At 36.1% G+C, this 15,484-nt stretch overlaps 1 protein-coding gene across 1 annotated transcript; it reads left to right on the plus strand.

Annotated features, from left to right (window-relative positions):
- Positions 1-3,163: 3,163 nt before the first annotated feature.
- On the plus strand, positions 3,164-15,190 carry LOC133337165 (DNA damage-binding protein 1-like). The gene is made up of 12 exons (XM_061545420.1): positions 3,164-3,227; positions 3,374-3,522; positions 3,583-3,845; positions 6,051-6,256; positions 6,323-6,405; positions 6,476-6,629; positions 7,020-7,275; positions 7,327-7,558; positions 7,620-8,976; positions 14,394-14,583; positions 14,642-15,038; positions 15,102-15,190. Exons 1-12 carry the CDS (start codon positions 3,164-3,166, stop codon positions 15,180-15,182), a joined length of 3,432 nt encoding a protein of 1,143 aa, XP_061401404.1. The 3' UTR covers positions 15,183-15,190.
- Positions 15,191-15,484: the final 294 nt, after the last annotated feature.

The raw sequence follows: 15,484 nt of genomic DNA on the forward strand, positions 1-15,484 counted from the left end.
AAAAGAAGAACCGATGTGAAATTTGACAAACTTGACTCGTCGTCTCGTTCAGCAATTTTTTCCTTCTTTGATCACAACGAAATGAAGGCGGAGAAGGTTGCCATATGTTGTAGTTGATTGTGCAACTCTGTTGATGGTTTAATAATTCGTATTTTGGAAAAACAAAGTTTAGGAGTCGTAGTTAATTAATAGGAGGATACTAATTTATTGTAATTTAATTAATTTGTGATAATTTGAAATGATTATATTATGAAATTAATTGTTAATCACTATCAAAACAAAAAACATATGAGCCCTTTTTGATGGAATTACATGGCATCACTATGCGTTCAGTGTTGTATATTGAGGGCAAAGCATATGGGTGGTAGGTAATGTATCAACTCTGTACAGCCGACCAGCGTTGATATTTGGTCTCACCCAATTTGGGGTGTTCATATGTTGGCATATGTTAAACAACATATAGGAAGAAGCATTGGTTATTAAAGGGATAAGCAGAATGTTCGCGTTGAGCGATTTTTTACCCTTACCATACTATGGTACAGGGTATTATGTATTTGTGGAAAGGAAAAAAACATATACACATGGTTCCTTTTAATAATAAGCATAGAATCACTTTCTGAGTCGATTTACGCATGTCCGTCCGTCCATGTATTTTTGTGAACAAAGTACAGTTCGCATTTATGATCTGATTTAGATAAAATATGGCACAATTCACTTATTTGACACAAGGACGAACCCTATTGAATTTGGAGAAAATCGGTGTAGATTTAGATATAGGTCCCATATATACTTTCATTCGATTTAAAGTTAATGATGCACCAAACTCCCAATATTTGTCCGATGAGGACATCATTTTGCACAGAGTACTGAATTAGATCCAGACTGATGTCTACTAAGTTTTGTTAAAATCAGTTTAGATTTAGATATAGCTCCCATATATTTTTTCGTCCGATTTTTTGTGAATAATACACCAAACTCCCAAAATTTGTCCGATTGGGACAAAATTTTGCACAGAATACTGAATTAGGTCCAGACTGCGAAGTCTTTTTAAAATCGGTTCAGATTTAGATATAGCTCCCATATATAGTTTCGTCCGATTTTTTGTAAATGGAACACCAAAGTCCTTATATATCTTTCTATTTGCACGAAATTTGGCGCAGCGCACTTAATTAAGTCTAGATTTTATGTAAATGGTGCACCAAAGTTCATATATATCTTTCGATTTGCACGAAATTTAGCATAGCGTACTGGGCCTAGAATGATGTGTTAAGTTTCGTGAAAATCGGTTCAGCGCACTTAATTGAGTCTAGAATGATGTGTGCTAAATTTTGTGAAATTCGGTTCAGATTTTGATACAGGTCCCATATATATTTGCGTCCGATTTTATGTATATGGTGTACCAAAGTCCGTAAATAAATTCCGATTTGAACCAAATTTGGCACAGCGCGCTTAATTGAGTCTATCTCCCATATATATATATATATATATATATATATTCGCCCGTTTTAATGTAAATGGTGCAACAAAGCCCCTATAAATTTTCCGATTGGCACGAAATTTGGCAAAACGTACTGAATTAAGTCTAGAATGGTATGTGTTAAGTTTTGCAAAATCTAAAGATGAATTGTCTGTTCTATCTACAGGATACTGTATATATTCGCGCCTCTTGTATGTACCCATAGTGGTGAAGGGTATCATATAGTCGGATCCGTCTGATTATGTCGATGTCCGAGATGATAGGTTCATTCGACGATAATATTCACTATCGACGCAGATCAGCCCATAGATCTTCCGGAGAATTATTCTCTCAAGCACTCCAAGAGTTGTCTCATCTGCTTGCGTTGACCAAAACTATTCTCCTCCGGACTTTAAAGCTGATTTTATTAGTTTTGTTTATGGCGGTTCTGAGATATAAAAAATTTGTCACTACCTCAAAGCTGTAGTTTTCGAGTTCAATAGTTGGTCCGAGTCCACTGGACGTCTTGCGCGATCATACCATCAGCTTGGTCTTCTCGGAATTTACTACCAGTTCCACTTTGGCAGACTCCTTCTTATTTCGTTCAAAGGTGGCTGTTACCGTTCGCAATGTTCGACCCATTATGTCGATGTCGTCGGTGTAGGCGAGTAACGTATGCTGTTTGGTGTACAGAGCGTAATTTTGTTCACATTTGCATCTCGTATGACCTTTTCCAGCAGGATGTTAAGCAGGACACACGATCACCTTGTCTGAATCCTCGTTCGGTATTGACTTTGTGCCAGTTAATATTATCCTGCCTAGTTGTATTAATTTTGCAGGAATACCGAAAGCAGTCTTGACTTTAAAAACCTCTGAACGGATAGGGCTGTCGAATGCGGTTTTATAGTCGACGAATAGGTGGAATATGTCAATGTGTTCTTCATGGGTTTTTTCTTCCAGGATCTGGTGCGGCCTCTGTAGTTGGCACATATAGTCTTGTTTCCTTTTTTGTGCACGGGACACAGAATGCTGAGGTTCAAAATATAAGTCCCGATAAGTCCCATCTTTAAAAATTATACAGTCATCGTTGAAATATTCATCGGTTTGATTCAAATCGGATAGTCAGTTCACATATTATAAAATTTATTTTCAGCAAAATTTTGACCATTTTCACATCCGATGTTCCCCATCATTGAAACTTGGAAAAATATTACGATATGCAAAGTTTGGATGAAATCGGTTACTCTTTTCGAGAGTTATCGTGCACACCAGCCAGACAGACACACCGACAGATGAAAATTTATCAATTCACTCTGTTATGTCATAAAAATATTTTATATATGTGTCTTTTTTACATTTATTTTTGAAATCACGAAGTGGTTAACCCTGTATTTGTTGTACTTCTACATCGTACCTCGTATAATTGTTGTTACCTTACCATAAAATAAAAACTTGATGTATTGCCAAAAACCCTAATGTATACACTGAAAAGCTTTCTTTGTGTCTTGGCAACTCTTATCACCATACAACGAAGGCGTAAAAAAACAATTGGGCAACACCACAAAACCTAATTGGTAAAATATTTTTACAGCGAGCCGCGCAGAAAAAGTGCCGTACCAAAATAAGTATTTTGCAGATAATTTGCACAAAATAGCAGACGAACGGAGCGGGTTTATCACGAAATTAGTTGATCCATCGGTGCAAAATATGTCTCAATATCATTATGTGGTCACGGCACAAAAGCCAACCGCCGTTGTTGCCTGTGTTACCGGTGAGTACAATAGTTTGGAACAGAATAGTAGCATCTTTGCACTCACAATTCATTGCATTTTGCAAACATGCCGCTACTCAATGGCCGATAATCTAAAAAATATGTTTAAAAGGGAGGAGTAATAAATGTTTGTTGTTGTTTCCCAGGCAATTTTACATCGCCCACAGACTTGAACTTGATTATTGCCCGAAATAGCCAATTGGAAATTGATTTGGTTACACCGGAAGGTTTGAGACCCCTCAAGGAAGTGAATATCTATGGGCAAATTACGGTGATGAAACATTTTCGTCCTCAGGTAAATTTCATGCTTTTTTGCAATTTTATATGTAATTGTGATGGTTTTTTGTTTTTCTAGGACAGCAAAAAGGATTTATTATTCATTCTCACACATCGTTACAATGTAATGATATTGGAATGCCGCATGATCGGCGATCAAATTAGTGTGGTGACCAAAGCACATGGCAATGTCGCCCATCAATATAGTCTACCCACCGATGGTGGAGTAATGGCGGTCATCGATCCTAAAGCACGTGTTATTGGTATGTGTTTGTATATGGGTCTGTTTACCATTATACCCTTGGACAAGGAAACCAGTGAGCTGAAGGCAACAAATTTAAGGTGAGTGTGAAAACTTTTAAAAATTATTATGAAATAACATGGAAATGATGTAAAAAAGATCGGATGTGTTGGAGAACTAAAAAAGGACATCAAAATGTTAAATTAGGATATATTTGGAAAAGGAAGGATGGTCTACTTATTTTCTAGAAATAATTATGGGTAAAAAATATAAATATGGACAGGGTTGGAGTGTAGAAGAAGTCCAGAAAACGAAGGTGGAAGCACCGTACCAAATCAGGAAACTGAAATTGCTTCAGACGGAACTATTTGGACGAGAATTAAAGAGGATGATGTTACGGGCAAACTACCAGATCATAGTGCTTTCAAAGATGTACCCGGGCCAAAAGCACATGCTGAAAGAAACATTATGAACGGGAATCTAAGTAGTGCGTTCCTATTACTGATTGACAACCATATTTTGAAACATATACGAAATTGTACACAGTTAGAAGGCACTCGAGTTTTGGGAAAAATTCGCTATTGCGCAAGGAAAATTGAAGGCCTTTCTTGCAGTACTGTATGCACGTTAGGCGTACGGAAATACTTCGAAGCTTCAATATTTGTTGAACAACTAGTGGGCACCATAATTTTTCTTCAGTACTATGAGTGGACAGGACCTTACTGAGATTCTGCGATACATTCGTTTCGACAAAAGAAATCAGAGGAGTCAAACGTTGCAAACAGACAATTTCGTTTTAGTCTCAGCACTTTGGGATACATTTATTGAAAACAGTGAATTTGCAGCTTTTTCCATCGAAGGCCAGATGTAGGTTTACTCAGTATATGCCAAACAAAATGCATACATTTGGGATAACATTTTGGTTGACATCTGATGTAGAGACGAAATATGTAGTAAATGGCTATCCGTATTTAGGAAAAACGAGACTCGAAATGCATCAACCCCCTAAGCGAATTTGTCGTTATGAAACTTCTTGAACCGTATACCATGAAGCGTAGAACTGTTACAACTGATAACATTTGTACAAGTATTTCTCTGGGTTGCATCGTTTTATACTAAAACTAAATTTGGCGTCGATTTCACTGATTAAATGGCAAGAAAGTATACAGTGAAAGCAGGTTCCCGAAGATGGCCACTTCAAGTGTTTTTTAAATATCTTAGATTTAGCCGGAATCAATAGCTGGATATTGTACAAAAACACAACAGGAGAAAATATCTCACAGAAAGATTTTCTGTTCCGATTAGCAGAAGAACTTGCTGTAGAATATCAGATTTCAAGGCAAAAACCACACGAAGCTGATATAACAACTATAAAAGGCACAGTTTGTAGAAGACATTGATTTTTTTGACATAGTCCCCAATAAAGATCCGCTTTTTAAGATTATATAAGATGTATTTTCCAATCTACATGTCCACAAGTATCCATTTCGCGTTTTCAATGCGTAAAAACCTCCTCGTGGAAATTGTTCAGTGTAGGTCCATATAAAATCTTCGATCCTTTGCACATATATGCGTGTAATTTTCAATTTTGCATTGACGGGTGCTAAAAGACATTCTCACCGAAAATATAGGGTCATGTTCTGATATAATCCCAATATGAAGATCTCCTGCTTTTTAGATAAGTTTAAGGCCCTCGCGAACAATTTGTATATATAGCCCATGTTTTGGCGTAGTCCGTAAACAAAAATTCTGTCGCTTTTTTTTTTTTTTTGTAGGAATCAAGGTCCACAATATGCATTTTCCAACTTAAGTGGTTTAAATTTGGCATATCGGGTTCTCAATGTGTTCCAAATAAAAATTTTCTGGAATTTTCCAATCGTAAATGCAAAATTTGAACATCGGGATCTCGAAGTAAAAATACACGATGGCAGAAAATGGCCAGCGTAATTATAGGAACTTTAAAGGTACTGCATACATGTTCCAAATTGGTAGAACCTTGCAGAAAAATGTGGATGTAGGTCCATATCAGGCATTTCGCTATGTAGACCAGAGACACCACATAGCAGCAATATACTTCCATCATATGTGGCTGTAATTTGGTGGAGGGTAGAAAAAGTTCGATAGTAACGTCGTTTTGACTTTGTTTTAAAAATGTTCTACGGTATTTAGATGTCGGTCTCGATCCTGTGGTATCGCTTTCTCACAAAATTTGACTTTTTCGAAGGAGGTCGCGTTTTTCATGTTCATATGAGAAATTTCCTGACCACACATTTTTTTTAATTTTTTTCTACTTTCTTGTTTTCCAGAATGGATGAACTGAATGTCTACGATGTGGAGTTTCTTTATGGCTGCATTAATCCCACAATAATTGTCATACACAAAGATAATGATGGTCGTCATGTTAAGACACATGAAATTAACTTGCGGGACAAGGAATTTATGAAAATCGCATGGAAGCAAGATAATGTGGAGACAGAGGCTACCATGTTAATACCAGTACCTACACCATTGGGTAAATAATTTTAAAAACAAATCAAACCATTTTAAAAATTCAAATAAAAATGTTATAACTTTTCAGGTGGAGCTATTGTTATTGGACGTGAATCGATTGTTTATCATGATGGAAATAGTTATCTTGCTGTTGCTCCATCAACATTTAAGGTACTATTATTTTTTATTTTCAAAATTTACTAATACAAAGTATGAAATGATTTTATTTTTCTATTTTTAGCAAAGTACCATCAATTGTTATGCTCGTGTGGATAGTAAAGGACAACGTTATTTACTGGGCAATATGTATGGACAATTGTTTATGTTGTTTTTGGAGACGGCCGATAATGGCAAAGGGTGTTCATCTGTAAGGGAAATTAAAGTGGAATTATTAGGTAAGACAAATAAACACCATCCTTAAATATTGATAATATTAGAAAACCAATCCAGAGTAGGCTTGGATTTTTAAAATAACAATTTTCAGGGACCAGTAAAGGCGAGGATTTTAAAAATAATATTTTTTCAGGGATTAGTAAAGCTGTGCATTTATTTTGAATAAAAATTTTCAGGATCCAGTAAATGCGTAGATCTTTAAAATTATATTTTTCGGGGATTAGTAAAGCTGTGGATTTTTTTAAATAAAAATTTTCAGGGTCCAGTAAAGGCGTAGATCTTTAAAATTTTTCAAGGACCAGTGAAGGCGTGGATTTTTAAAATGCAATTTTTCAAAGACCATTAAATGCGTGATTTTTTTAATAAATCTTTTCTTACCTTTACAATTTCAGGTGAAATATCTACCCCTGAATGTATTACATATTTGGATAATGGTTTCCTTTTTATCGGCTCCAAACATGGTGATTCACAACTTGTCCGATTGAGTACCACACCCAATGAAAATGGCTCCTATGTTATACCAATGGAGAATTTCACAAATTTGGCACCGATCTTAGATTTGGCTGTTGTCGATTTAGATCGTCAGGGTCAAGGACAAATTATAACATGTTCGGGTACCTTCCAAGATGGTTCACTGAGGATTATAAGGTAAATAACCATTTTATTTATACACCATTTAATTATTTTTTTATCATTTAGAATCGGCATTGGCATCCAGGAACATGCTTGCATTGATTTGCCGGGCATCAAGGGCATGTGGTCTTTGAAAGTCGGCATTGATGATAGTAACTATGAAAATACATTGGTCTTGGCATTTGTGGGACATACACGTATTCTAACATTGACCGGTGAAGAGGTGGAGGAGACAGATATTGCCGGTTTCCTCAGCGATCAGCAGACGTTCCATTGTGCCAATGTTGATCATGATCAGGTAAGTTAGTTGAAAATTGCCTAATTCAAAAGATTTGTTTATTGTAAAAAAACATTTCCAGATCATTCAAGTAACCCCCTTGACTGTACGCCTTATTAAAAGTACCACCAAAAATTTAGTCTATGAATGGGAACCACCGGCAGGCAAACGTATTGGCGTTGTTAGTTGTAACACCCAACAAATTGTTATTGCCTCGGCACGAGATGTCTACTATTTGGAAATCGAAGATGAAAAATTGGTACAGCGGGCCCAAAAAACATTGGAATATGAAGTGGCTTGTTTGGATATAACACCTTTGGGTGAGGGTAATACGCGTGCAAATCTATTGGCTGTTGGCCTCTGGACAGATATATCAGCCGTGGTGTTAACCCTACCGGATTTGGAGGTGTGTCACACCGAGAAATTGGGCGGCGAAATTATACCACGTTCGATTTTGATGACAACATTTGAGGGAATACATTATTTACTTTGCGCCTTGGGTGATGGTTCCATGTTCTATTTTATAATGAACGATAAACGTGGCAGTTTGAGCGACAAGAAGCGAGTTACACTCGGCACCCAGCCCACAACATTGAGAACATTTAAATCTTTCGCCACCACAAATGTATTTGCTTGTTCGGATCGTCCCACTGTGATCTATTCGTCGAATCATAAGTTGGTCTTTTCAAATGTCAATCTCAAAGAAGTGAATCATATGTGTTCCCTGAATGCTCAAGCTTATCCAGATAGTTTGGCTTTGGCCACCAAGAATTCGGTAATAATTGGAACAATTGATGAAATTCAAAAGCTGCATATTCGCACGGTACCATTGGGTGAGGGCCCACGACGTATTGCCTATCAGGAAAGTTCACAGACATTTGCCGTGGCCACAATGCGTATCGATGTCCAGGGTAGAGGTGGCCCTAAGCCAACAAAGGCCAGTGCATCGACACAGGCACAAAATATCACATACGCCTCGAATATTGTACCCAAACCCGGTGCGGGCAGTACCTCAACTACAAATGCCGAAATTGGTCAAGAATTGGACATCAGTAATCTGTTGATTATCGATCAGAACACCTTTGAAGTTTTACATGCTCATCAATTTATGCCGTCCGAATCGATTATGTCCATTATGTCCGCCCAGTTGGGTGATGATCCAAATTCGTATTATGTCGTCTCTACGGCATTGTTATATGCCGATGAACCGGAACCCAGTGTTGGTCGTATCATCATATTCCATTATCATGATGGCAAGTTGACGCAAGTGGCTGAAACGAAAATTGATGGTGGCTGTTATTCGATGGTGGAATTTAATGGCAAAGTTTTGGCTGGTATCAATAGTTTTGTTCGCCTCTACGAATGGACTAACGAGAAGGAATTGCGTATGGAGTGTAATATACAAAAGAATATAACGGTGTTATGTTTGAAGGCCAAAGGTAAGAGGATACACGTTTTTGGATAAGATTTCGAAGTGGATGGAATAGATAAAAAAGGGTTCTACAGATTTCACAGATGTCTAGAGGTCATTTACAAAATAAACAACCATCTAGAGATTCAGGATGAGAATTTGTTGACATTGATAGAATAGGGTTAAGTGTAAAGAATATTTTTTAAGCGCAAAAATAAAATATGCACGCCTTAAATGTGCATATTTTAAAATAATTCCTAAGGGCCATTACAGTCATGGATTGTATTTGGCGTGAATTTTTTAAAGAATATTTTTTCAAATACCATTTTAGGCGTGGATTTTTTAAAGTAGAATTTTTCAAGAACCATTTTAGGCTTGGATTTTTTAAGGTAGAATTTTTCAAGGACCATTTAAGGCGTGGATTTTTTTAAAGTAGAATTTTTCAAGGACCATTGTAGGCGTGGATTTTTTAAAGTAGAATTTTTCAAGGACCATTTTAGGCGTGGATTTTGTAAAGTAGAATTTTTCAAGGACCATTTAAAGTAGGACTTTTCAAGGACCATTTAAGGCGTGGATTTTTTAAAGTAGGACTTTTCAAGGACCATTTAAGTCCTGGATTTTTTAAATTAGAACTTTTCAGGGACCATTTAAGGCGTGGATTTTTTAAAGTAGAATTTTTCAAGGACCATCCAAGTCGTGGATTTTTTAAAGTAGAATTTTTCAAGGACCATCCAAGGCGTGGATTTTTTAAAGTAGAATTTTTCAAGGACCATCCAAGGCCAAGGCGTGGATTTTTTAAAGTAGAATTTTTCAAGGACCATCCAAGGCGTGGATTTTTTAAAGTAGAATTTTTCAAGGACCATCCAAGGCGTGGATTTTTTAAAGTAGAATTTTTCAAGGACCATCCAAGGCGTGGATTTTTTAAAGTAGAATTTTTCAAGGACCATCCAAGGCGTGGATTTTTTAAAGTAGAATTTTTCAAGGACCATCCAAGGCGTGGATTTTTTAAAGTAGAATTTTTCAAGGACCATCCAAGGCGTGGATTTTTTAAAGTAGAATTTTTCAAGGACCATCCAAGGCGTGGATTTTTTAAAGTAGAATTTTTCAAGGACCATCCAAGGCGTGGATTTTTTAAAGTAGAATTTTTCAAGGACCATCCAAGGCGTGGATTTTTTAAAGTAGAATTTTTCAAGGACCATCCAAGGCGTGGATTTTTTAAAGTAGAATTTTTCAAGGACCATCCAAGGCGTGGATTTTTTAAAGTAGAATTTTTCAAGGACCATCCAAGGCGTGGATTTTTTAAAGTAGAATTTTTCAAGGACCATCCAAGGCGTGGATTTTTTAAAGTAGAATTTTTCAAGGACCATCCAAGGCGTGGATTTTTTAAAGTAGAATTTTTCAAGGACCATCCAAGGCGTGGATTTTTTAAAGTAGAATTTTTCAAGGACCATCCAAGGCGTGGATTTTTTAAAGTAGAATTTTTCAAGGACCATCCAAGGCGTGGATTTTTTAAAGTAGAATTTTTCAAGGACCATCCAAGGCGTGGATTTTTTAAAGTAGAATTTTTCAAGGACCATCCAAGGCGTGGATTTTTTAAAGTAGAATTTTTCAAGGACCATCCAAGGCGTGGATTTTTTAAAGTAGAATTTTTCAAGGACCATCCAAGGCGTGGATTTTTTAAAGTAGAATTTTTCAAGGACCATCCAAGGCGTGGATTTTTTAAAGTAGAATTTTTCAAGGACCATCCAAGGCGTGGATTTTTTAAAGTAGAATTTTTCAAGGACCATCCAAGGCGTGGATTTTTTAAAGTAGAATTTTTCAAGGACCATCCAAGGCGTGGATTTTTTAAAGTAGAATTTTTCAAGGACCATCCAAGGCGTGGATTTTTTAAAGTAGAATTTTTCAAGGACCATCCAAGGCGTGGATTTTTTAAAGTAGAATTTTTCAAGGACCATCCAAGGCGTGGATTTTTTAAAGTAGAATTTTTCAAGGACCATCCAAGGCGTGGATTTTTTAAAGTAGAATTTTTCAAGGACCATCCAAGGCGTGGATTTTTTAAAGTAGAATTTTTCAAGGACCATCCAAGGCGTGGATTTTTTAAAGTAGAATTTTTCAAGGACCATCCAAGGCGTGGATTTTTTAAAGTAGAATTTTTCAAGGACCATCCAAGGCGTGGATTTTTTAAAGTAGAGTAGAAGTACGACAAGGACCATCCAAGGCGTGGATTTTTTAAAGTAGAATTTTTCAAGGACCATCCAAGGCGTGGATTTTTTAAAGTAGAATTTTTCAAGGACCATCCAAGGCGTGGATTTTTTAAAGTAGAATTTTTCAAGGACCATCCAAGGCGTGGATTTTTTAAAGTAGAATTTTTCAAGGACCATCCAAGGCGTGGATTTTTTAAAGTAGAATTTTTCAAGGACCATCCAAGGCGTGGATTTTTTAAAGTAGAATTTTTCAAGGACCATCCAAGGCGTGGATTTTTTAAAGTAGAATTTTTCAAGGACCATCCAAGGCGTGGATTTTTTAAAGTAGAATTTTTCAAGGACCATCCAAGGCGTGGATTTTTTAAAGTAGAATTTTTCAAGGACCATCCAAGGCGTGGATTTTTTAAAGTAGAATTTTTCAAGGACCATCCAAGGCGTGGATTTTTTAAAGTAGAATTTTTCAAGGACCATCCAAGGCGTGGATTTTTTAAAGTAGAATTTTTCAAGGACCATCCAAGGCGTGGATTTTTTAAAGTAGAATTTTTCAAGGACCATCCAAGGCGTGGATTTTTTAAAGTAGAATTTTTCAAGGACCATCCAAGGCGTGGATTTTTTAAAGTAGAATTTTTCAAGGACCATCCAAGGCGTGGATTTTTTAAAGTAGAATTTTTCAAGGACCATCCAAGGCGTGGATTTTTTAAAGTAGAATTTTTCAAGGACCATCCAAGGCGTGGATTTTTTAAAGTAGAATTTTTCAAGGACCATCCAAGGCGTGGATTTTTTAAAGTAGAATTTTTCAAGGACCATCCAAGGCGTGGATTTTTTAAAGTAGAATTTTTCAAGGACCATCCAAGGCGTGGATTTTTTAAAGTAGAATTTTTCAAGGACCATCCAAGGCTTGGATTTTTTAAAGTAGGACTTTTCAAGGACCATTTAAGGCTTGGATTTTTTAAAGTAGGACTTTTCAAGGACCATTTAAGGCGTGGATTTTTTAAAGTAGGACTTTTCAAGGACCATTTAAGGCGTGGATTTTTTAAAGTACGACTTTTCAAGGACCATTTAAGGCGTGGATTTTTTAAAGTACGACTTTTCAAGGACCATTTAAGGCGTGGATTTTTTAAAGTACGACTTTTCAAGGACCATTTAAGGCGTGGATTTTTTAAAGTACGACTTTTCAAGGACCATTTAAGGCGTGGATTTTTTAAAGTACGACTTTTCAAGGACCATTTTAGGCGTGGATTTTTTAAAGTACGACTTTTCAAGGACCATTTAAGGCGTGGATTTTTTAAAGTACGACTTTTCAAGGACCATTTAAGGCGTGGATTTTTTAAAGTACGACTTTTCAAGGACCATTTTAGGCGTGGATTTTTTAAAGTACGACTTTTCAAGGACCATTTTAGGCGTGGATTTTTTAAAGTACGACTTTTCAAGGACCATTTTAGGCGTGGATTTTTTAATGTACGACTTTTCAAGGACCATTTAAGGCGTGGATTTTTTAAAGTACGACTTTTCAAGGACCATTTAAGGCGTGGATTTTTTTAAAGAATATTTTTTCAAGGACCTTCATTTAAGGCGTGGATTTTTTAAAGTGCGACTTTTCAAGGACCTTCATTTAAGGCGTGGATTTTTTAAAGAATATTTTTTCAAGGACCTTCATTTAAGGCGTGGATTTTTTAAAGAATATTTTTTCAAGGACCATTTAAGGCGTGAATTTTTTAAAGAATATTTGTTCAAGGACCATTTAAGGCGTGGATTTTTTAAAGAATATTTTTTCAAGGACCATTTAAGGCGTGGATTTTTTAAAGACAATTTTTCCAAGACCATTTAAGGCGTGGATTTTTTAAAGAATATTTTTCCAAGACCATTTAAGGCGTGGATTTTTTAAAGAATATTTTTTCAAGACCATTTAAGGCGTGGATTTTTTAAAGTACGACTTTTCAAGGACCATTTAAGGCGTGGATTTTTTAAAGTACGACTTTTCAAGGACCATTTAAGGCGTGGATTTTTTAAAGTACGACTTTTCAAGGACCATTTAAGGCGTGGATTTTTTAAAGTACGACTTTTCAAGGACCATTTAAGGCGTGGATTTTTTAAAGTACGACTTTTCAAGGACCATTTAAGGCGTGGATTTTTTAAAGTACGACTTTTCAAGGACCATTTAAGGCGTGGATTTTTTAAAGTACGACTTTTCAAGGACCATTTAAGGCGTGGATTTTTTAAAGTACGACTTTTCAAGGACCATTTAAGGCGTGGATTTTTTAAAGTACGACTTTTCAAGGACCATTTAAGGCGTGGATTTTTTAAAGTACGACTTTTCAAGGACCATTTAAGGCGTGGATTTTTTAAAGTACGACTTTTCAAGGACCATTTAAGGCGTGGATTTTTTAAAGTACGACTTTTCAAGGACCATTTAAGGCGTGGATTTTTTAAAGTACGACTTTTCAAGGACCATTTAAGGCGTGGATTTTTTAAAGTACGACTTTTCAAGGACCATTTAAGGCGTGGATTTTTTAAAGTACGACTTTTCAAGGACCATTTAAGGCGTGGATTTTTAAAGAATATATTTTTTCAAGGACCCAACTGTATTTTCAAGGACCGAACTTTTTTACCCGTAGTTTCTAATAAATTAAAGTACCTATCAATGAAGACCGATATGTTGTCTGATCAACCGTCAAACCTACGAGATGAAGTTGCAAAAGCGGTCAACAATACAAGTGGTAAACCTCCGAATTTACATGGAGCATAAGATTTAGAAAATTTTTTACTATCTATTGAAGTTTTTGTTATATTTGTTTTGTTAGTAGGCCTTCTGGAGTTATTCTATAGTTAGAAGACGTTCTGAAGCTCCCGTATAGTTAGAAGGTCTTCTGAACCTCTTTTATAGTTAGAAGACCTTCTGAAGGTATTCTATAGTTAGAAGACTTTCTGAACCTCGTCTAAAGTAAGAAGACATTCTAAAGCTTTTATATAGTTAGGAGACCTTCTGAAGCTCTTCTCTAATTAGTAGGCCTTCCGAAGCTATTCTTTAGCTAGAAAACTTTCTGCAGCTCTTCAATTTTTAGAAGATCTTCTGAAGCTCTTCTATACATAGAAGACCTACTGGCAGTCTAGCTAATATTTAAAATTCTTATTGATCTAGAAGACCTTCTGAAACTTTTATAAATACGAAAATTGTTCTGGAGGTCTGAATTGTTGCCACTCCATTACAATTTCATAATTTCTTTATTTTCCTCTATTCCAGGTGATTTCATTTTAATTGGAGATCTTATGCGCTCCATGACTTTGCTGCAGCACAAACAAATGGAGGGCATATTCATAGATATAGCCCGTGACAGTGATCCCAAATTTATGAGAGCCATTGAAATATTGGACGATGATACTTTCTTGGGTTCCGAGGATAATGGCAATTTGTTTGTCCTGCAAAAGGATAGGTAAGTTGAAGCCAATATGAATCCATCAAAATTCTCTCAAACAATATCTTCATTTTAGTGCTGCCACAACGGATGAATTGCGCTCCGAACTGCCCGAAGTTGGTCGTTTCCATTTGGGTGATTATGTAAATGTGTTCCGCCACGACTCCCTGGTTATGCAAAATGTTGGCGAACGTACAACACCAAATCAGGGGTGCGTACTATATGGCACCGTTATGGGTGCCATTGGTATTGTTACCCAAATACCACAAGACTTTTATGAGTTCCTTCATAGTTTGGAAGATCGTTTGACAAATGTCATCAAGTCCGTGGGTAAAATCGATCATTCGTATTATCGCAGCTATCAGACGCCACAGAAAACTGAACCATGTGAGGGTTTCATTGATGGTGATTTAATTGAAAGTTTTCTCGATTTGAGTCGTGACAAAATGAAGGAGTGTGTACAGGGTTTGGAGGTAAGTTATTCGGAAATATCTGTAAATGAATAATTAAATAATTATTTAAAACCCCTTTTTCAGATAACAATGAATGGCGAGAAAAAGGAGGCCGATGTTGATGATGTCATAAAAATTGTTGAGGATCTAACAAGAATGCATTAAAAACCAATAAAATAAACATATTCGTTGTGTTAACGTTATTTTTTATAAGAAAAGAAAAAAAGCTGCGATTATTGTTCTTTTTCGCCCTTTATTTACCTCTACATTTTTGGAAATATCCCAACCACTACTGAACTTCAATAGCTATATTGCAAAAACAACCTACGGTATCACTGTAAAACCTTTTCCTTTTCAATTCTTTCCAATTAATTTTTTTAATTTTCAGATAATTTTTATTTTTCTTACTGCCTCGGTTTAATCATTTATTAGAGTTTAACACGATATTCTTATATACACATCGTTTA

The sequence above is a fragment of the Musca vetustissima genome, unplaced genomic scaffold (genome assembly GCF_032173495.1).
Source record: "Musca vetustissima isolate MV318-11 ecotype Yass unplaced genomic scaffold, APGP_CSIRO_Mvet_v1 utg128334, whole genome shotgun sequence".
Classification (NCBI taxonomy): domain Eukaryota; kingdom Metazoa; phylum Arthropoda; class Insecta; order Diptera; family Muscidae; genus Musca; species Musca vetustissima.